The 21,973-nt window shown below is 37.7% G+C and overlaps 1 protein-coding gene across 1 annotated transcript; it reads left to right on the plus strand.

Annotated features, from left to right (window-relative positions):
- The first annotated feature begins 2,830 nt into the window (after window positions 1–2,830).
- LOC145005142 (protein NRT1/ PTR FAMILY 4.3-like) lies at window positions 2,831–6,262 on the plus strand. The gene is made up of 5 exons (XM_078964193.1): window positions 2,831–3,229; window positions 3,387–3,604; window positions 3,771–4,211; window positions 4,684–4,793; window positions 5,206–6,262. The coding sequence occupies exons 1-5, from the start codon at window positions 3,103–3,105 to the stop codon at window positions 6,113–6,115; spliced, it is 1,806 nt and encodes a 601-aa protein (XP_078820319.1). The 5' UTR covers window positions 2,831–3,102; the 3' UTR covers window positions 6,116–6,262.
- Window positions 6,263–21,973: the final 15,711 nt, after the last annotated feature.

Raw genomic sequence — 21,973 nt, forward strand, 5'->3', positions numbered from 1 at the left:
GTGGCATAGAAAGTATAAATGTGCTAGTATTAGTATAACCTATAGTGTAGTCTATATGTGCGCAATTATGGTACGAAAGGACTTAGTTAGTGATGATGGTGTAGTGGTTAAAGAGGCCGAGAGCCTATAGGCCCGCATGTTAATGAAATGGTATGTTGGCTGTAAGTACACATATGATCGTGCATCTTGGGTGGGTCCCAACAGGAAGTTGGGTGGGGCCCATTATGTAATTTGGGCGGGGTCCATTAGTATGCTTGTATCCGTATTGTGATATATAATATCTTTGGGAACTTACTAAGTCTAGCGCTTACCTATTTGTTATGAATATTTTCAGCTATTTCATGAGAAGGACAACATTCGATTGTACTCACATGCATTAACAATCATGTTTCTGCATTATACTCTGATATAATTGAATATTCAATAAATACAAATAAAAAGTTTTCCTTTGAAAAATCGGGACGTAACATAGAGCGTCTTGTAATGCTGGAGAGAATAATGTCAAGCTTGCCACAATACAGGTAGGCACCACCTAGATTTTGTTACACTATTTTATATTTTTTTCATTTACAGGGTGTGAGTTGTCATGCTTACCATGCTTTTTTCTAAAACTAATTAATATTAAAAATAAAAATTCCAAACAAATTAATTTTTATAAAGCCTAAAATTTCATTAAACTAGAAAATAAAATTACAGCACGCCAAAAAAACTACATAGAATTTAAAATTATAAAACCTAGAAAACACGAAACATAAAATTTTAAATAATGAAACCTAAATATTATATATATATATATATATATCTATATATATATATATATATATATATATATATATATATATATATATATATATATTGCATGCTCATCTTTGACTTTTAACACTAATTTTTTCTGTCCGGGAAGATTGCTATTGTTTTTTGTTAAGATCGTCATGTCACAATTTTTTTTCTCTTCTGCAACCACCAAGTTTTCCAACGTGGACTTCAAGTTGTCGATTTTGGTTGTTAGATGCTTGCAGATGTCATCCAAGCAACTTGTCGTCATTTTCCCCTTTCGTTTCGCGTAGTCTCTTTCTATAGGACGAGTGACTCTTGGAGCGTCAAAACACTTCTCTTAATTGAGGTCAATCTTGACATGTTCGTCATACGATTGACTATGAGTTGTTTCAGAAGTTTTGGTTCTTTTAGAAGAACCACCAGTGAACGTTTCCGAACTTTTGATATCTTGCCACTTTTTTGACATCTTAACGATATTCCACATATGAAGAAATTTGAAAGTTGTCCCTTTTTTATTTGAAAAACTTCTATATATTTTACAAAATTGATACGTCATGTGCACCAATTTGACATTATCTTTTGACAGTCCAAAAGACCGCATTAAACACCAGCACAACTTTGTTCACGTTTCTCCATTTCGAGTAAACTTTATTCTTTCTCTTGTAGTCTTCACGATTCATTTCCGTAGGAAAAGGCCCTCTAATTTACCAAAAAAAGTGCAAGGGTCTGGGTTTTTCCGCCCTTCGGATCTTAAGAAACATCTACCAACGTATGAGTGAATGTCCTTTCTTCCTCCGTAGTCGACGGTTGTGGAGCTTCCTTTCCTGTTTTTTGGGTTGTGGTTGAATCACTTACGGCTTAGAATCCATTTCGAGTACAACTTCAGTTGTGATTGAGTTTGGAATTGGGTTTGGGTTTGGTATTGGAATTAGATTTGCAAGTTAGGAAGACGGTCAAATGGATTGAAGTCATTTTTCATTGTGATTGGATTTGAGATTGGAAGTTCATTTGACCTTGGTATTGGAATTGTTGTTGGTTTTGGATATGATATGGGTAGTAAGCACCGATATAGTGGAAATTAACAGGTGAATAAATATGCCGATCATATTGGCTTTGGATGAATATAGGTGATAAGGTGAGATTTGGTTTTTGGGTTAGAAAAGGAAATCATTTTTCACAAAAATAAGAGCGTTTTAGTGAAAATTTGAAAAAAGAAATGTGATGAAATGTGGTAGTGAGTAGTATTTATATAAATAAAATGATGGTAAATTTTGATTTTTTTTTTATAAAAGCCATAAGTTTTTTTGAAAGTTGGAAAATCTCACCCTCTTTCTCATTGGCTAAACACCACCGAGTTTGGCCATAAAACTCGGCATGCGGAGTTGGTGGCCCGATTTTCACCAAGTCCATGTTTATTTTTGCAAGGGACACCAAAACCGCTCCATGAAGCTTAAATGGAAATGGAAACTCACCTGATAAAATTCAGGAGACGAAAGAAACAAACCCTGGATTGATGAAGTCATGTAATTAGTGACAGACTTTTCTGTAAGAAATCTGTTGGTAAATAAGACAATCCGAAATCCATCAATAGTTAGTGACGGAAATTTCCTTTTCAACCGTCGCAAATAATTCCAATGAGATTTTTCCCACGGATATTCGAAACCTCATTTGTGACGAAGTTTTGACGGAAATCTCGCGTGGTCGAAAACGTTCATCTTTTCTACTTATGAGACTTTTCTTCTCTTTATCTATCGATACGCATCTGCGCGTAGTAGCTCTTGCTAGCGGGATGTTTTATTTATAAAATTGTAGTCGCCGTTCCAAAGAAAATTTTGATTTTTGCTTTTAAAAAATGTGTAATGTTTGACCAGCAATGGGAGCGTAAAAAAAGTTAGCCCACCCCATGTTACGATCTACGGATAAGTCAAACAGACGTAGGGTTACAATTATACCGGTAGGTATATGCTGAAGTTCCTTTTTTTGCTTATTAGCTCTTGTTGTATTTTTTCTCCCACACATGTACACACATCCACCACACACACATAAAATGAATATGGCACATAGTGGGGATATATAGTTTTATATAAAATTGGGAGGAAGATGGAGGCCAACTTGCTATATATATACAATCAGATTAGAGTTCTCAAGCGCCCACACACTTACAATTATCATTCTTATTTTAATTAACATGTCTATGCGAAGAGAGCACTAATTGCACACCTTCCGAATTACTTGTTGCAGTTCATTTTTCGTTACTTCAGTAACTAATCTCCCTCTTTCGCTCTCTAATCACGTACGCCATATAGAAACATAACTCACACACTCATGGACTCAAGAACCCATGATCAAAAACGAGATATCTTTTCTGAAGATCAGCCTACAGTTGATTGGAAAGGGAGACCCTCGAATCCCATCAAACATGGGGGTATGAGAGCTGCTGCATTTGTTCTTGGTCCGTATACTCTCTCTCTCTCTCTCTCTCTCTCTGGACGTTCTTTTTGGCTTACAGTTACTATTTTCATCTTTAGATATAGATTCTATATATCGATATGTACGCTTGAACTGAATACCGAATAGTTGCATAAATATTCTGCTATAACTTTTTCCAGGAGTTCAAGCATTTGAGATAATGGCTATAGCTGCAGTAGGTAATAACCTTATAACATATGTGACAAATGAGATGCACTATTCGCTATCAAAAGCAGCGAACATAGTCACAAACTTCATCGGTACTGTGTTCCTTCTCACCCTCTTTGGTGGATACCTATCTGATTCATATCTGGGTTGCTTCTGGAGCATGCTAGTCTTTGGCTTTATCGAACTTTCGGTAAGTTCAATCCTTTTCGCTTTTAATTATTTAGTTTTTATATGAGAGGACCATGAGAATAACCAATTAAATATATATAAATAGTCAACATTGAAGACAGGAGCCTGCTTATTTTGTCTCATTCTCATGTTTATGTATGTATACTCTTTTCTATTTGACTTTGTAGGGTTTCATACTGTTATCAGTTCAAGCCCATCTCCCTCAGCTGAAACCACCACCATGCAACATGCTCATTGATGGAGATCGATGCATTGAAGCCAAAGGAGTGGAGGCATTAATATTCTTTGTAGCACTCTACTTGGTGGCCTTAGGAAGTGGGTGTGTGAAGCCAAACATGTTGACTCATGGTGGTGATCAATTCAACAAGAGCGACTCAAAGCAGTCAAAGAAGCTATCAACCTACTTTAATGCTGCCTACTTTGCCTTTTCCCTTGGTGAACTTATTGCTCTCACGCTACTTGTGTGGATCCAAACCCATTCGGGTATGGATATTGGGTTTGGGGTGTCTGCCATCGTCATGGCAATGGGCTTGATTTGTTTGGTTTCGGGTACCCTATATTATAGGAACAAGCCTCCACAAGGAAGCATTTTAGCCCCTATAGCACAGGTAAGATCCTTATAATTAATTCTTTAAAAGATTGTGCATGATACACGTTTGACGTTTAAAAATTAATGTCATACATGTCTTACACTTCTCGTAAAAAAAAGTTTCTAAAAACGGATATATTGTGCTCTGTGTGTATCCTGCTTTATTCTTTGTAGAAACTTACTTTCCACCATATGTAATTGAATATTAGTATTTAATGGTTTTTCTAAAAAACAAATTTCTCTTCCACATTCACAGTATATAGGGACCACCCCGGTGGACCTTTGTTGAATAATTTCATAGATTTATATTCCAAATTGTAAATTAATTATTATATAAACACTCGAAGATTCTTTATATACTTTATTTATTGCTTTGTCATGCTAATGCATGCAAACTTGTTTGCATTAATATGTGCTGGGTTAAAACTAAAAAGTTACTTATTTTGCTACTTATACTGTATTTCTTAAGTATGTATTATGCCTATACGCAGGTGTTTGTTGCCGCATTTTTTAAGAGGAGTCAAGTGCCCCCGTCTAGTCCACACATGCTTGAAAGCCATTTCACAATGTCAAATGAGAGGCCAATTACTGATCGGTTCAGGTATAATTAATATAATTAATAATATTCACATCATCCGACAATCATCTTATTATATGAATACCCATGAAATATAATTGCAAGTTGCAAGTTAATTGAGTAAATCCATGCAATTAACTCATTCATTGAAACTTTAAAAGGGAATGGCATATGTTTATTCACGATAAAAGAACCAAAGTACAAGATCAGTACCAGCTCATAATAAATAATAGTATTATAGCAATTGACAAGCGTCTTGGACCCACGATGTACAATCTCTATATACAAAATAATTTATTCCGACAACGAACAAGAAAAATCTAGCAAACCTTGGGCGTATATATTTCCCATTAATCATCTTGATTTATTAATTATGGTTTTTACTATCAATAATATTAATTTTCCTGATTAGTCAAAAACAAATACTTAATTTCAGCTTCTTAGACAAAGCATGCATAAGGAGACAAGAAGGGAACACCAATAATGCAAAGGAAAGTCCATGGAGGCTGTGCAGTGTTAACCAAGTTGAGCAAGTGAAGATACTAATCTCAATCATCCCGATATTTGCTAGTACTATTGTATTCAACACCATTTTAGCTCAACTCCAAACCTTCTCAGTTTCACAAGGAAGTGTGATGAACAACGAACTCACAAAATCCTTCCACATCCCACCAGCGTCACTCCAAGCCATTCCTTACATATTGCTAATCTTTATAGTCCCCTTATATGACTATTTTTTCGTCCCTTTTGCTCGAAAAATCACTGGAAATGATTCTGGAATCACCCCCTTACAGCGCATTGGAGTGGGTTTATTTGTTGCGACTTTTTCAATGGTGTCAGCTGCACTTATGGAGAAGAAGAGAAGAGACTCGTTTTTGAACTCTGGTGAAACGTTATCTATTTTCTGGATAACGCCACAATTCTTAATCTTTGGATTATCTGAGATGTTTACAGCTGTGGGGTTGATCGAGTTCTTTTACAAACAGTCATTGAAAGGGATGCAGTCTTTCTTGACAGCTATGACATACTGTTCGTACTCCTTTGGATTTTATCTAAGTTCAGTTCTTGTTTCTTTGATAAACAAGATTACTTCTTCGAGATCTATGGATGGTGGTTGGCTCGGGGGTGTTGATCTAAATAAGGGCAGATTGGACCTTTTCTATTGGCTGTTAGCAGGACTAAGTTTTATCAACTTTCTCAATTATCTCTTCTGGGCAAGATGGTATAATAATAATTCATGTAGTCGTTCTCCTTCAGGCAAAGCACACCATAACTCCATTCATGAAGAAGGCTTTCATAATACCTTCGGTCCTGCTAAAGTAGTTGGAGATGACAATATTCCTTGAAGTATGATATCAGCATGATGTAAATTAGAAAGTCTAAGTATTTAAGTTTGTATGAAATAAAAATGTAAAAGTTATTGACGCTTAGTTTCTTTGTATAGATCTTTAAGGGAAAGCAATTTAAACTTTCTGCCGCTTAGTTTCTTTATATCAGGGATGAGCAAAAACCGAACCGAAAATCGAAAAACCGAAAAAAACCGACATAACCGAAACCGAAAAACCGAAACCAAAGCAATAACCGACGGTTTAGGTTTGAATTTTACAAAAACCGAAAAATAACGGTTTGGTTCGGTTTGACATATAAAACCGCCCATAAAAACCGAACCGACCAACATATATATTATTTATATTATGATTTAAACTTTTGGTTTTAGACTTTAGACTTTACCTCTTTAATACTTTATGTTTATTTTCAACAAACTGTTAATGGTGTTAAACTTTGATCTTTTGAACACTTTTATGCTTTTATAATACTAGAATTCATACTCTTTATTTTAGTATATTTAAAGTAGATACAATATTATTTATCGCAGCCTATTTTCACTAGGTTTGAACCAAAAAACTAGAAAAAAAAATAGGAGCTCATAAACCCACGGTTTAAAACCGAAAATCCATAAACCCAACCCGGAAAACCGAAAAACCGAACCTATATGGTTTTAAAAACCGAAAAAACGACTTTCTACGGTAATTGGTTTGTTTTAGCCAAAAACCGATCCAAACCGATCCATGTTCATCCCTACTTTATATTTAAACATTTAGTTTTTTTTTTTTTTTTTTTTTTTTTTTTTTTTAATATGAAGTTCTTGATGTTTAGTTTCTTTTCTGTCGCGAAGTTTGCAAGGGATCGGTATTGCAAGAATCTGATAAGCATTTTGGAATCATCCCTAATTCGGAAGATTCATTGCATTCTCCATATATTCTTTCGTCCCATAGTTTGCTTGTGAAAAGGTCTGATCACATTCTTTTGTGCGCCACAAAGGGAACAACTCAAGTGGCTTTAGTGGCAATACTTTTATTTACATGAATGGGAGGATGGTGGGTCCCGTCCCTTATGGGTCTTACAGAAAATTAAACACAACCCAAGGAAAAGCATCTCCATAAAAATACAGTGGAAACCCTTTGTAATTTAAAAAAAATAATAATAATAATAAAAAAAAAAAAAAAAAAAAAAAAAAAAAAAAAAAAAATATGAGTGTAGCAGAGAAAAGGATGTTCCATTCTATGCGCCTATGTTTTTCTTATATAGCACACTACTTTTATTCGTTAAATGTTATCCGAATTCTTTCCCAAATGGAAGGTAATTTTTGTTGCTTCCTCTCCAAGTAATTAGGTTTTAAAAACCTTTTCATTTCTACGGGGTTTAGAATTTTTATTTTTTATTTTCATCTTTTATCTATTTATTATTATTTTTTTTATGATTCTACTCTCTTATTTATAAACACCCTCTAATTTATTGTTTTGATTTAATAATTAGGCGTAAAATCCGTGTATACGGATTGATTAAAATTTTGAAATAAATTTAAACGAAATTTTGAATAAATAAATAATTAAATCTATACAATTGACATAATTAATATTAATAAGTTATTAATTGATCATAATGACATTTATACCATTTAATACAATGCAACAACACAAGATGAATTGTGTATAGCTAATTAAACTAACTTACAATGAGTTCAAATCATTATAACAACGCCTAATAGATTAATAACTAAGCCTAAAAAAACTTAAATATTAATAAATGTGACAACAAAACAACTATTAACTTGTGAATTTTTCAAAATTCACAAACACCCATCTATAGGTATCATAAAGATAGTTAAACACTTTCAAATATCAACACATACCGAGTTTTTTTTTTAAAAATTTCAGCAACTTAGACGTTGAGGGGAAGCTCCATAATTATATCACATTTTAACATATTTCATTTTCACACTTTTATAATAACTATAATTTATTTTTTAAAGTAAATCCACATTCTAATACTTCTTATACTTCTTGATTGAATAGTTACATTTTAGTTTTTAAAATAAAACAACTAATATTATATAAATGTTTAATTTATATTGATTCAAACTAATTGTCGTTATGTATAACCAAAATGTATAAATATAATTTAAAAATAAAAAAAAAACATATTAGGTTTTCTTGATATTAAATTAAGTGAATATTGAGTAGATATTAAGAATAAAAGTAAATAATAATATAGATACTAAAAAAGCAAAAATTAAAACTAAAGTAATACTTCAAATTTATATTTTTATATGTAAACAAAATTTTAATAAATCACATATTTATGGACACAAATCCATCCTTTTTAATATGGTACGAATACTAACGAGTTAATATATATATATATATATATATATATATATATATATATATATATATATATATATATATATATATATATATATATATATATATATATATATATATGGAAAAAGTAAATATACCCTTAAGAATATATAAATTTAACTACCCAAACTCACTAAAGTACGTCGTTTTATATCATATAATACACTAGGTGTGAGACCCGTGTAATACACGGAGTTTTTTTAAAAAAAAATTTAATATATTTTGTTAAACATTACATGTTTAATAATTTAGAAAACTGAATTTGGAAAAAATATCAATATTAGCTGTGAATAAATCAATTTTTGCAAGGTTTCTGCAAATCATCGTGAATTCAAAATGGATTTTCCGAAAATTATGTTTTTCAATTAAGAAAGTTGATTTGAATTTAAATTGAATTTAATACATTAAGGGATAAATTATGTGAGGATTTATGGAGACATTTAAGTTTCCTTATTTTGTTTATTATATTTTTAGATTAGATTTTTTTTTATAATTTAATAACAAAGCCAAAAAAACCACAATTTGCCAAGTGGATTTAAATGAAATTGAAAAAATTAAAAAAATGACATGTAGCATATTGAATTAGGTGATGACATGTGGCAAAAAAACTTTCATTTATTAAGTAGGATTTTAATTCTCCAATGTTGATGCAGCGCAAAAAAACAACACAAAGATAACCAATAATGAACCTGATGATTCTAAAAGAATAGCCAAGACAATCTCTTCAAAACCACGTTGATTCGACGAATACCGTGGGATTAGCTTCAAAATCTGGGTTAACACACAGAATTTGGGAGAAAATCGAAAGTTTATAAAATTGATGATCGACCATCCAAATTACATCAAAAATAGTTAAATAAGAAGCAGAAATTAAAATGAAACCCTAAAAGTCCATCGGCCAAATACAAACCCAAAAATTAAGGAAAAATAACAAAATTGTTCATAACTCCATTTAGAAAGCGATTTCTGGACTCAAAAATGGGTAAGTTCCCTTTGGGAACTTATCTAGACTTGCTTCTTGCTCCAAGGTTCGATTTGACTGGTCGTAGGCCCTAAACGGAGATTCGTAGCCAAAGTTATGGCCATTTCCGTGAAGCCCCTTTAGTCACACGATCGTGGGCCTCTAGGAATGCAAGGGCCCGATCCTCCATACTAGGGCCCGCATCATCCCTTCCTAGGTAGACAAAATTCGACCTCGAATGTGCACCATGGTCATTATCAGAAGAATCCCCATAATAAGGAAGCAAATGTTTTACATTGAAAACATCGGAACAACGAATGTGGCTTGGCAACTGTAGATGGTAAGCATTGGAATTAATCTTCTGCACAATCTCCACCGGTCTAATCTTCTTAGTTGACAACTTGTTGTATTCACCAACCGAAAAACGATCTTTAGTCAAAACAGCCCAAACAAAGTCACCTACTTCAAAATCAACTTGTCTGCGTTTTTTATCTGCATGTTGCTTGTACTTGGAGTTAGCTCGGACCAGGTTGTCATAAACAACCTTATGAACATCATGCAGTCCTCCAATAAAATCTTTCACTTTCTTTGGAACAACCCTAGAAACAGGCAATGACATCAAATCAAGTGGTCCCCGTGGCTTAACAGAATAGACCACCTGGAATGGACTATATCCAATACTTCGGTTGATAGCATGATTATGAGCAAACTCAGCTTGACAAAGCTTTTGATCCCAGGTCTTCACATGATCACCCACTAAACACCGCAAAATATTACCAAGGGATCGATTGACAATCTTTGTTTGGCCATCTGTGTGAGGATGATATGCACTACTAAAATTAAGCTGAGTGTTCACCATTTTCCATAGGATGTGCCAAAAATGACTCAAAAACCTAGTGTCTCGATCTGAAACAATAGAAGATGGGAATCCATGAAAACGGTAGATGTCTCGAAAGAATAACCACTCAAACAATCCTTCACGAGTCTTGAAGGCAGTCTTCCACTCATTCCTAGGCCTAAGTCGAATCTGATAGTACCCGCTCTTCAAGTCCAGTTTCGTAAAGATAAAGGCACCGCTAATCTGGTCAAGTAGGTCATCAAGTTGAGGAATTGGAAATCTGTACCTCACCGTGATCTTATTGATGGTGCGACTATCAACACACATACACCAAGTACCATCCTTTTTAGAAGTCAACAAAGCAGGAACAGCACACGGGCTCATGCTCTCCTGAACATGAGCTTTTGAAATCAAGTCCTCAACCTATCGTCGTAACTCCTCATGCTCTCCGGGACTCATTCTGTAATGTAGCCTATTAGGCAGCTAAGCTCCTGGTAGTAAATCAATATGATGCTGGATGTCACGTAAAGGTGGCAAACCATCAGGTAATTCATTAGGGAAAACATCAGCGAATTCCTTGAGCAGAGGAATCATAGCCTCAGGAATTTCAACCTCCTTAGCGACTTCCTTCCCGAGCACTACAAAAATTTCACCTTCCGCCTCCAACTCGTCTTCAAACAGATTAAGGGTCAGTAGAGTAACCGAAGGTCTCGGAACTGGCTCCTTGGGCTTACTGGGAACCAATGTTATCTTCACACCACCAAACAAGAAACTGTAAGTATTAGTCCGCCCGTTATGATCTATGTTACGATCATACTCCCAAGGTCTGCCCAACAACAAATGACAAGCCTCCATAGCAACCACATCACACCACACATCATCTTTATACGTGGTACCAATAGAAAATTGAACAAGGGCTCGTTTAGATACAGTGACCTTGCCACCCTTCTTAAGCCACTGTAGCTTGTAAGGCTTAGGGCGATTTTCTGTTTTCAAAGCCAACTTTTGAACTGCTTCTTCAGATATAAGGTTATCACAACTTCCTGAATCAATAACAAAAGTACAAACCCTTCCCAAAATAGTACATGTCGACTGAAAGATGTTGTGTTTGAGCCAATCATCACCAACAACCTTTGGTGTAAAACAAGACCGCCTTACCACCAAATTTACCCCCACATGTCCAGTTACAACTTTCTCTTTGCATTGATGCTCTTCGTCATACACAGGGGGGTCTTCGTAATTTTCACTGGCATCATCATTTTGCCAATCATCTTGCTCAGCAAACAAATGACGTTTTCCGACCTTCTTTCACTCTGATTGTCGGTGACCTGTCTCCCCACAACTAAAACACTTCATGCTGCTACTAACAGTTGTCCTAGGATATGGTCCAACACTGCTAGATGTCGGTCTTTGTTGATTAGGGACAACACGGGGTACCATACCACCCGTCCCGGAACTTCCTGCAATATTGGCAATTGAAGACGAACTACCCACCCGACAACTTTGTTTCTCAAAATCCAACGCCCGTTGGTGCGCTTCAAAAATAGATACCGGGTCAAACATATTTACAGAGTCCATGATTTGGACCCGTAGACCCCCAATATATCGAGCAACGAGTTGTTCCTCTGTCCCCTGGATATCGTTTCGGGCAATCAATTGGTAGAACTCAGTTGTGTAATCGTCAACTGATTTGACACCCTGCTTTAGATTTTGCAACCGTTGGTACATCAACCTTTGAAAATTATGGGGTAGGAAGTTGGATCGTAAACACTTCTTCATCTTCCTCCAAGTCACGACCTTTGACTTTCCGAGCCTGTCTCATGTTAGTTTCAGTTGTTGCCACCATGCAGATGCCCTACCACATAGCCTGGTAGCAATTAATGACACTCTTTTGTTTTCAGGGACTTCTTTGAACTCAAAAACTTCCTCAACAGTAGCCAACCAGTCGATGAACCCCTCCGGATTTAAACTGACCCCGTCGAATTCTGGGATATCAATTCTCATTCCGGCTTCCCAACACTTATTGTCACCTCTATGATCACGCCTTGGCCGCCTTTCTATATCGTCTTCAGAATATGAACCGTCACTGCTGCTGAACAGGTTCCCAAATTCACCATCTTCCACTTGAGAATGTGTTCGAGACCTTTGCCCTCCTCAATTCATCAGTTCGACCATCCTATCAGTCAGTTGGTCAACCATTTGATCCATCCTCTCCTCCATTCGTGCCATAATACGTTCTTCTAGTTGTTGCTCATGAACATTAGTGGGCATCCTGTTTCTCCTCGGAGGCATTTTGAACCAGGAATTCGGCTCTGATACCAACTGATGCAGCGCAAAAAAACAACACACAGATAACCAAGAATGAACCTGTTGATTCTAAAAGAATATCCAGGACAATCACTTCAAAACCACATTGATTCTACGAATACCGTGGGATTTGCTTCAAAATCTAGGTTAACACATAGAATTTGGGAGAAAATCGAAAGTTCATAAAATTGATGATCGACCATCCAAATTACATCAAAAACAGTTACATAAGAAGCAGAAATTAAAATGAAACCCTAAAAGTCCATGGGCCAAATACAAACCCAAAAACAAAACCCAAAAATTAAGGAAAAATAACATAATTGTTCATAACTCCATTAAGAAAGTGATTTCTGGACTCAAAAATCGGTAAGTTGTCACACCCCGAAACCCAGGGCGGAATCGTTTTGGGGAGAAGGTGACATCATGTTGAGTATCATAACCAATGTACATAGTAAGCAAAGTACACAACCATTACATTACATATGAAATTTTACAATTGTTTGAAAACCAAGTGTTACAGTTGTTATACATATGTATATATGAACAAAAGTAAAGACGTGTCTTCTACACACTCCGTCTTCGCCAAAAAGGATCGCTGGGTACCTGTCTAATGTGGACCTGAGAATACAAGCAGTTTGAAAATCAGCATAAAGCTGGTGAGTTCATAAACGGTTTTATTTTCTGAAAAATGAACAAGTTTCCTTTCAGTTTCTGTAAAAGTTACGAATCCAAGAAAATCCAATATTTTCTTATGTGTAAAGTTTGGTTATCTGTTTTGTTACACAAATCTGGTCATGAACAACTGTTATCCCAAGAAAATCCCATATTTTCCTAAAAGTTGGTTTCCGAGCTGAAATGTAATGTAAAAGATGTATTCTGAAAACCTGGTTATCCTTGGGAAGTGTATTAGTTTTATAAGACATCCAAGGGTTTTTGAAACAAACAATAAAGTGACTTGATGTCATTTTGATAAACATTTCAAAAGTAATACATTTGATAACAAAGTATTTTAAAGATAGAAAACCATTTCATGCATCACATTTTGTAGTATGTGAAATATGTTGAATGAAAACACAGTTATAAAATACATATAGATCATTTAATAACATGTTGTTTTCTACTTGTATTACCCCCCACCCATTAAAGCATTTAAAATCATTTAAAACATTGATTAGGGGTATGAACTCACCTGTAGATGGTAGTTTAGATGAACTGGACGGTGTAGGATTGTTAGGTGTCAAGTGAGGACTTGTACACACACTACGATCCTAATGAACATATAATCACACATATATGCACTCAATTAGTCTTAAATTACTAATTGATAATGTTAAGACATCCTAGAACATAATAAACACTTTATATAAGTGTTTTATGCCCTAAGGATTGCATTTAAGCCATTGTGGGACAAGGCACTTGTGTTTAGGGTTCCAAGGGACCCCATATATGTGTTTACTTTTCAAATACCAACACACATGGAGTTTACGGTTGTAAACTCTTGAGTTTACGGCCGTAAACTCCCAACCATGGGGGTATTGTGTGTTTTGAAGTTCCAAATGATTCCTAGAATTATTCCAACTTGGTGGTTAAATTCATGGAAGGGTTTAAGACCTAGAAACACTCCTTTGAGGATTTTACGACTCTAAGGCCATTTCCCTTAGAGTTTACAGCCGTAAACTCTTAAGGATGGGTGTTTTGGATGATTTCAAGTCTCATGCACAAGTGGTATAGGTTCTAGGCATTTATTCCAAGCATATGAAGACCCTTGACACACTTTGGTGCCCTTTTAAAGAGTTTACGGCCCATGAACCATGTCATGGCCGTAAACTCACTTTGTAAGGTGATTTTGTTGTGTTTAAGGCCCTTGATTTAATGGGAACAAGCCTAGGTAAAAGTCTAAGGCCTTAGGTGCCTTAAAAGCACCCTTTTTTAGCATGAAGTAAGAGTTTACGACCTAAGATATTCTTGGTCCGTGAACTCCTAAACTTGGGTGGTTCTTGCTTGATTTCATGTCCCTAATTCACTCCTATATAAGTCCAAGGCAGTAGTATAGCATGGGGGACAGTCTAGGCTCGGTTTCGGGAGTTTACCGCCCAAGAACACCTTAGGGAGTAAACTCCTAAATCTAGTGATTTAGCCTTATAAATCATGTTATGAACACATATAAAGCTTTCTAACATTACTATAAAGAGTTACTCACGTTTTGGTATAAAAACCCGAAGATCCGTGAGAGAGAAAATGGCTTTTCTCTAGTCGGAAATGCAAATAATGAATGAATTTAGTTTAGAATTCTATTTATAGTCCTGAGATATTTTTGGCATAAAATATTGTTATTCCTGAAATGATCTCTAATATAATAGAGTGTTGGAATAACAGTGTTTCACAAAACGCTAGTGCACCCACCTCCTGATATTTCCTGAAGTGTAAACCCTGAATTACTCAAACTTAACACCCATTGGAGGAGTTTATGGTCCAAGGAGATGTGTTTATGGTCCAAGAATGTTCTTGGGCCGTAAACTCAAGTTTGTACCATTTGTGTATGTTTTGGTGCATTTCTTGAAGGATTATAGGGTTGTATGCACTCATGGAAGTTCATTGGAGGTGTTTAGGGGAAAACTAACACCTTAAAAGGTGTTTAAGGTCTATGAATGAGGGTTTATGGTCCAAGCATGTTCTTGGATCGTAAACTCATGTCCATACCTCAAATGGTGCGATTTTGGGGTCCTAAGCTCATGTATGCAAGTTTCTAAGCCATATCTAAGCACTAGAAGTGGTTTGGAGGGGTTTTGGGGCTTCAAAACCCTCTTTAGGGATGTTCATGGTTTTGGGAGGGTCCCCAAACCGTAAACACATGTTCATGGTGTTTTTGGGTGATTCAAACATAGATTTGAATGCCAATCAAGTTAGACAACAAGTTAGGATAGATTGCTTACCAAATTGAGGCTTGAAAGGGGGTTTTTGGACCAATTTCGAGTTCTAGAGAGAGAGAGTAGTGAGAGAAAGTGGTTTTTTGAGAGAGAAAAAGCTTCAAAATGATGTCACTCAATCCCTTATATAGGGATTGAGTTTATGGCCCTGTGGAATTCTACCCGATACTGACGTTAGACGAGGCTTTTGGTCACACCCGATAAAGTTGCCGTAACCTGATATGGTTGAAACTAAAAATTTTCCAATTATTAAATTGGGGTGTTATCATGAGTTTCTAATGTGTTTGTACACCGAATAAGTCTTAAGCGAAGTCTCAGAATTAATGACTTAATTTAATAACGTAAACGGAAATAATTTGAAAACGACGTGTTTTATTAACGGAACGGGTTACAATAACGGAAAGAATTTCAGGTTGTCACATTATCCCCCCGTTAGAGGGAATTTCATCCTAAAATTCAAGATTTAGATACAAATCATGGATCTGTAAATAGATGCGGATACTTCTGTTTCATCGATTCTTCACGCTCCCAAGTGAATTCCGGTCCCCGCTTGGCATTCCAGCGAACCTTCACTATCGGGTTGCAGCTTTGCTTCGTACGTTTGATCTCTCGATCCATGATTTCAATCGGTTCCTCCACAAAGTTTAGGTTTTTGTTGATCTTGATCTCGTTCAGACGGATCACGAGGGTTTCATCGGATAAACACTTTTTAAGGTTCGATACGTGAAAGACGGGGTGGATGTGACTAAGCTCTTGGGGTAGTTGAAGTTTATAGGCTACAGGACCGATCCTGGCGAGGATCTCGAAAGGTCAAATGTACCTTGGGTTAAGTTTCCCACGCTTTCCAAAGCATGCCATGCCTTTCCAGGGCGAGACCTTCAACAGGATACGGTCTCCAACCTGGAACTCCAGAGGTTTCCGTCGTATATCGGCGTAACTCTTCTGTCTATCTCGTGAAGCTTTCAATCGTTCCCGAATTTGGATGATCTTTTCGGTAGTTTCGCGAATAATTTCAGGACCAGTGAGAGCACTGTTAGGGAATCGACTCTTGGCTAGCTGCATGTCTCCTACCTCAGCCCAACACAGAGGGGATCAACACTTGTGACCGTAGAGGGCCTCGAACGGAGCAGCCTTGATATTGGTGTGGTAACTGTTGTTATACGAGAACTCTATCAAAGATAAATGTGTGTCCCACAACTTTCCGAAATCAATGACACATGCTCTAAGCATGTCTTCCAAGGTTTGGATAGTTTTCTCACTTTGTCCGTCAGTCTGAGGATAATAAGTCATGCTCATGTCTAGTTTAGTTCCAAGAGCCTTCTGAAGAGACTGCCAAAATCTGGAGGTAAATCTGCTATCTCGATCATAGATAATGGATGCAGGAACACCGTGCAGTCGAACTACCTCCTGGATGTAGATCTGCGCGAGTCTTTCCATTTTGAATGACTCTTTGATCGGGATGAAGTGAGCAGATTTGGTCAAACGATTGACAATTACCCAAATGGTATCATACACACTCGGACACTTGGGTAACTTGGTGATGAAATCCATGGTAATCATCTCCCATTTCCATTCAGGTATTTCAGGCTGCTGGAGCAGACCCCAGGGTTTCTGGTACTCAACTTTCACCTTGGCGCAAGTCAGGCACTTGCCCATGAATGTAGCGATCTCGGCTTTCATGTTTGGCCACCAGTATTGTTTCTTGAGATCCAAGTACATCTTATCCGAACCCGAGTGAACAGAGTATCTAGTCTTGTGTGCTTCCTCCATGCAACTTCCCTAAATCCTCCGAACTTTGGGGTCCAAATTCGGTCCATGAAACAGTAGACTCTGTCACATCTGATCTCAAGTTTCTTATCCATTCCCCCTTAAGGCTTCACTTGACACGTTCTCTGTTTTGAGGGCCTCTAACTGGGCGTCTCGGATTTACATGGATAAATGGGAATGGATAGTCATCGTCAGTGTCCTCACTTTACGGCTTGAACTTTCCTTTCGGCTAAGGGCATATGCTACCACATTGGCCTTGTCGGGATGGTAGCGAATCTCTCACTCATAATCGCTGAGAAACTCTATCCATCGCCGTTGCCTCATGTTTAAGTCCTTCTGATTGAGGATGTGCTGCAGGCTCTTATGGTCAGTGAAAATCGTACACTTGGTTCCGTAGAGATAATGTCTCCAAATCTTCAGTGCAAAGACTACGGCTCCTAGTTCCATGTCATGAGTGGTATAGTTGACCTCATGTGCCTTCAGTTGTCTCGAGGCATAAGCAATTACTTTTCCCCTTTGCATAAGCACACAGCCTAAGCGCTGATTAGACGTATCACAATAAACAACAAAGTCCTCCGTTCCTTCGGGCAGGGACAGGACCGGTGCGCTGCACAAAGCTCACTTTAACGTTTGGAACGCGGATTCTTTCTTTTCACTACAACAAAAGGGTACACCTTTCTGTGTTAGAGTGGTTAGAGGTTTGGCGATTCTAGAAAAATTCTGGATGAATCTCCGATAATAGCCGGCGAGACCCAAGAATTGACGGATTTCTGTGGGTGTCTTCGGTGCCGACCAATTCTCTATAGCTTTGGTCTTGGATGGATCCACGTGAATACCCTATTTGCTTACCACGTGGCCGAGGAAAGTTACCTTCCGAATCTAGAATTCACACTTGGATAATTTCATGTACAACTTTTTGGATCTAAGGGTTTCCAACACTAACCTCAAGTGTTGCTTGTGATCTTCTTCACTTCTGGAGTAGACAAGTATGTCGTCAATGCACACGATGACGAACTTTTCTAAGAAGGGACGACACACCCGGTTCATCAGGTCCATGAACACAGCCGGTGCATTGGCTTGACCGAAGGTCATCACTACGAACTCGTAGTGTCCATATCGAGTCCTAAAAGTTGTTTTGAAAACATCACTCTCATGAATTCGTAGCTGATGGTACCCTGACCTAAGGTATATCTTTGAGAAGTAGCTGGCTCCCTGAAGTTGATCGAAGAGGTCATCTATTCGCGGAAGGGGATATCGATTCTTGACGGTCAACTTATTTAGTTCACCATAGTTGATGCACATTCGGAAGGATCCATCTTTCTTCTTTACAAACAAAACCAGAGCTCCCCAGGGTGAGGAACTCGGGCTGATGGACCCTTTGCTGGGTAGCTCGTTGAGTTGGCTAGATAACTCCTGCATTTCTGTTGGAGCTAAACGATATGGAGACTTGGCTACGGGGGTAGCTCCAAGGATTAGGTTGATGCGAAACTCAACTTGACGTTCAGGAGGAATTCCCGGGAGCTCTTCGGGAAAGACGTCAGGAAAGTTGCAGACTTCGGGGATGCTCGCGAGGTTTTTAATTTCCTGTTTCTCATTAATGACATGGGCTAGGAATGCTTGGCACTCCTTCCGCAAAAGCTTTTGAGCTTTGATGCAGGAAATGATACGAAGATTGGAGCTAAGCTTATCTCCATAGATCATGAGAGTCTGACCAGAAAGAAGGTTGAGACAAATGGCTTTTTCGTAACAAAGGATATCAACATGATTGGGACTCAACTAATCCATGCTACTGATGACATCAAAGCTCTTTATGGAAACTGGCATAAGATCAATGGGAAAAGAATGGTCATTCAGGGTAAGGGTACAACCTATGAAGATATCGCTAGCGTTTTCTTTCTCACCGTTAGCCATTTCGACGGTAAACTTTTTGGTTAATGGTTGGGAATTATCTTTACCGTTATGCTTGAACGAATGACTAACAAAGCTTCTTTCGGCACCCGAATCGAAAAGAATACTAGCATAAGAGTTATCGAGAAGGAACGTACCCGAGACAACAGTGGGATCGGCGACTGCCTCCTCTCGTCCCATGGCTAGGACTCTCCCGGTGTTATTAGTTGTCGTCTTCTTGGGGCAGTTTCTCTTGAAATGCCCGACTTCTCCACAATTGTAGCAGGCCTGACCAATACCTACTCCATATGATTGATTGGCTGATTGGGCTGGTGCTTTACAAAATTGAATCGTATGCCCATTTTTACCACAGTTGGTGCATGAAAGTTCACGGCAGGGGCCGGGGTTATGGTGGTATTTACACTTTTCGCATTGAGGAAGGTTACCAGCATACCTACTAGTAGGTGTTTGAGCTCTGGATTCCACGGCAGAAGCAGCAGCAACAGGGATAGTAGCAGCATGGACTGCTACAGTCTGTTGTTTCTTTGAGGATCCTTGAGAAGGATGACTCTTCTTTTTCTTCCAAAACTTTCTTTTCTCACCACTCCTCTTAGTCGGTTCAGGAGTAGTGGTTATTTCCTCGTGGTCTTCACTGTGGTCAATCAGAGTTTGGGCTAAGCTTTTGGCACTGTCATATGTATCCGCCCTCGTAGATAAGACATTTCCTTTGGTCGGCTGGGTCAACCCCCAGATGAATCTCTCGATCTTTTTACTCTCCGGGGTAACCAATCCCGAACATAGTAGCGCTAGGTCATCGAATCTGGAAGTGTAGGTGGTGATATCGAAACCTTTCATCTTCAGGTTCCAAAGCTCATGCTCCAGCTTCTGTATTTCGCCCCGAGGGCAGTACTCAGCTAGAAGAAGTTCCTTCATGGCCTCCTAACCCATAGCATTAGCTACAGGTAGAGTTAAGGATTTGACTCGGCCGTTCCACCAAGTCAAAGCTTTATCGGTGAAGGTACAAGTGGCGAACTTCACCTTATCAAAATCCGAACAAGCACAGATTTCAATGATAGATTTGATTTTCTTGAACCATCGGGTGAGGGAATGACACCTCCAGTGCCATCAAAGGACGTGGGCTTCGCGTTCATGAAATATTTATAGGAACACTCCTTTCGGTGTCCCTGGCTACCTTCCTGGTTTTGAGGCTGGGGACCACCTCGTGAACCACCGGGGTTCATTTGAGACATGGCGGCTATTACTGTGGTAGTAACAACTGCCTAGAACATCACATGGTCAAATTGAGGATGAGGTGGTGGTGGAGGAGGATTGTTGTTCTTTGAGTTGGGTCTCTTTCTTGGAGGCATCTTGATCTATAAATATCAGGAAAGAGAGGATGGTAAGTCCTCTGAATTGAATCAAGAGATATGACATATATTGGATTCTATTAAGCGATAAAGCAGGAATGAATTATCAAAGCAGATAAATTATCGCTAAAAGGATGATCAAGGAGAAACGTTGGAATGAGGATTTCTATAATGAAGCTGGCTCTAGACATACTCCCATAGTATTTCGTGATTCGCTGCGACGACGGCTCATTGTTTGGTATTGGGTAAGTTTTAGGCGTGTCGCATACCACAGTCACTCCCAGGCACATGTTGGCCGTGTCTCGAATGAATATAGTTGGCCAGGATATATTGATCCTAGACACGACTACATAACTGCCCAGGTTTAACCGCAACATACAACACCCATTTACTTATGTTTTGTTCTACTTGTATTTACGGATCTCGACGGTTAGTTATACTTATATACTTTTTGAAAATACTTATATTTTAAAGTATACTTTTAGTTCAGAGCACTTAGGCCCCTTAGTGTTTATACCATGTAAGGTTTGATATACTTAGTTCACTATAAACAAGGGCTCTGATACCAATCTGTCACACCCCGAAACCCAAGGCGGAATCGTTTCTGGGTGGAGGTGACTTCATGTTGAGTATCATAAGCAATGTACATAGTAAGCAAAGTACACAACCATTACATTACATATGAAATTTTACAATTGTTTGAAAACAAGGTGTTACAGTTGTTATACATATGTATATATGAACAAAAGTAAAAACGTGCCTTCTACACACTCCGTCTTCGCCAAAAAGGATCGTTGGGTACCTGTCTAATGTGGACCTGAGAATACAAGCAATTTGAAAATTAGCATAAAGCTGGTGAGTTCATAAGCGGTTTTATTTTCTGAAAAATGAACAAGTTTCCTTTCAGTTTCTGTAGAAGTTACGAATCCAAGAAAATCCCATATTTTCTTATGTGTAAAGTTTGGTTATCTGTTTTGTTACACAAATCTGGTCATGAAAAACTGTTATCCCAGGAAAATCCCATATTTTCCTAAAAGTTGGTTTCCGAGCTGAAATGTAATCTAAAAGATGTATTATGAAAACCTGGTTATCCTTGTGAAGTGTACTAGTTTTATCATGTATATAAAAACTAATAAGTATAAAGTAAACTAGTTACCAACCCATTATTACTATCAAGTAAATCTTTGTTATCCAAATTGCGAGTTCCATAACTATACGATAGACTAGATATGGTAATAAGTAGTCCACATCACTTTATGACTTTCGTTACCCTTGAACCTTTAGGTTAGGCTGTAGCTAGCAGCCAGGTGTGAGGTAGTCAGCCCCGTATAGATCTATACACTCAAGTCACGCTCCCTATCTAAGAGATTCTGGTTATGGGGGCGATCCTCCACTCGCGTATCTCTGTGGAGTGTTTCTGAGGATGTGTCTCCAATTTATAGGAAT

The sequence above is a fragment of the Lactuca saligna genome, chromosome 7 (assembly GCF_052625555.1).
Source record: "Lactuca saligna cultivar CGN05327 chromosome 7, ASM5262555v1, whole genome shotgun sequence".
Taxonomy (NCBI): Eukaryota; Viridiplantae; Streptophyta; class Magnoliopsida; order Asterales; family Asteraceae; genus Lactuca; species Lactuca saligna.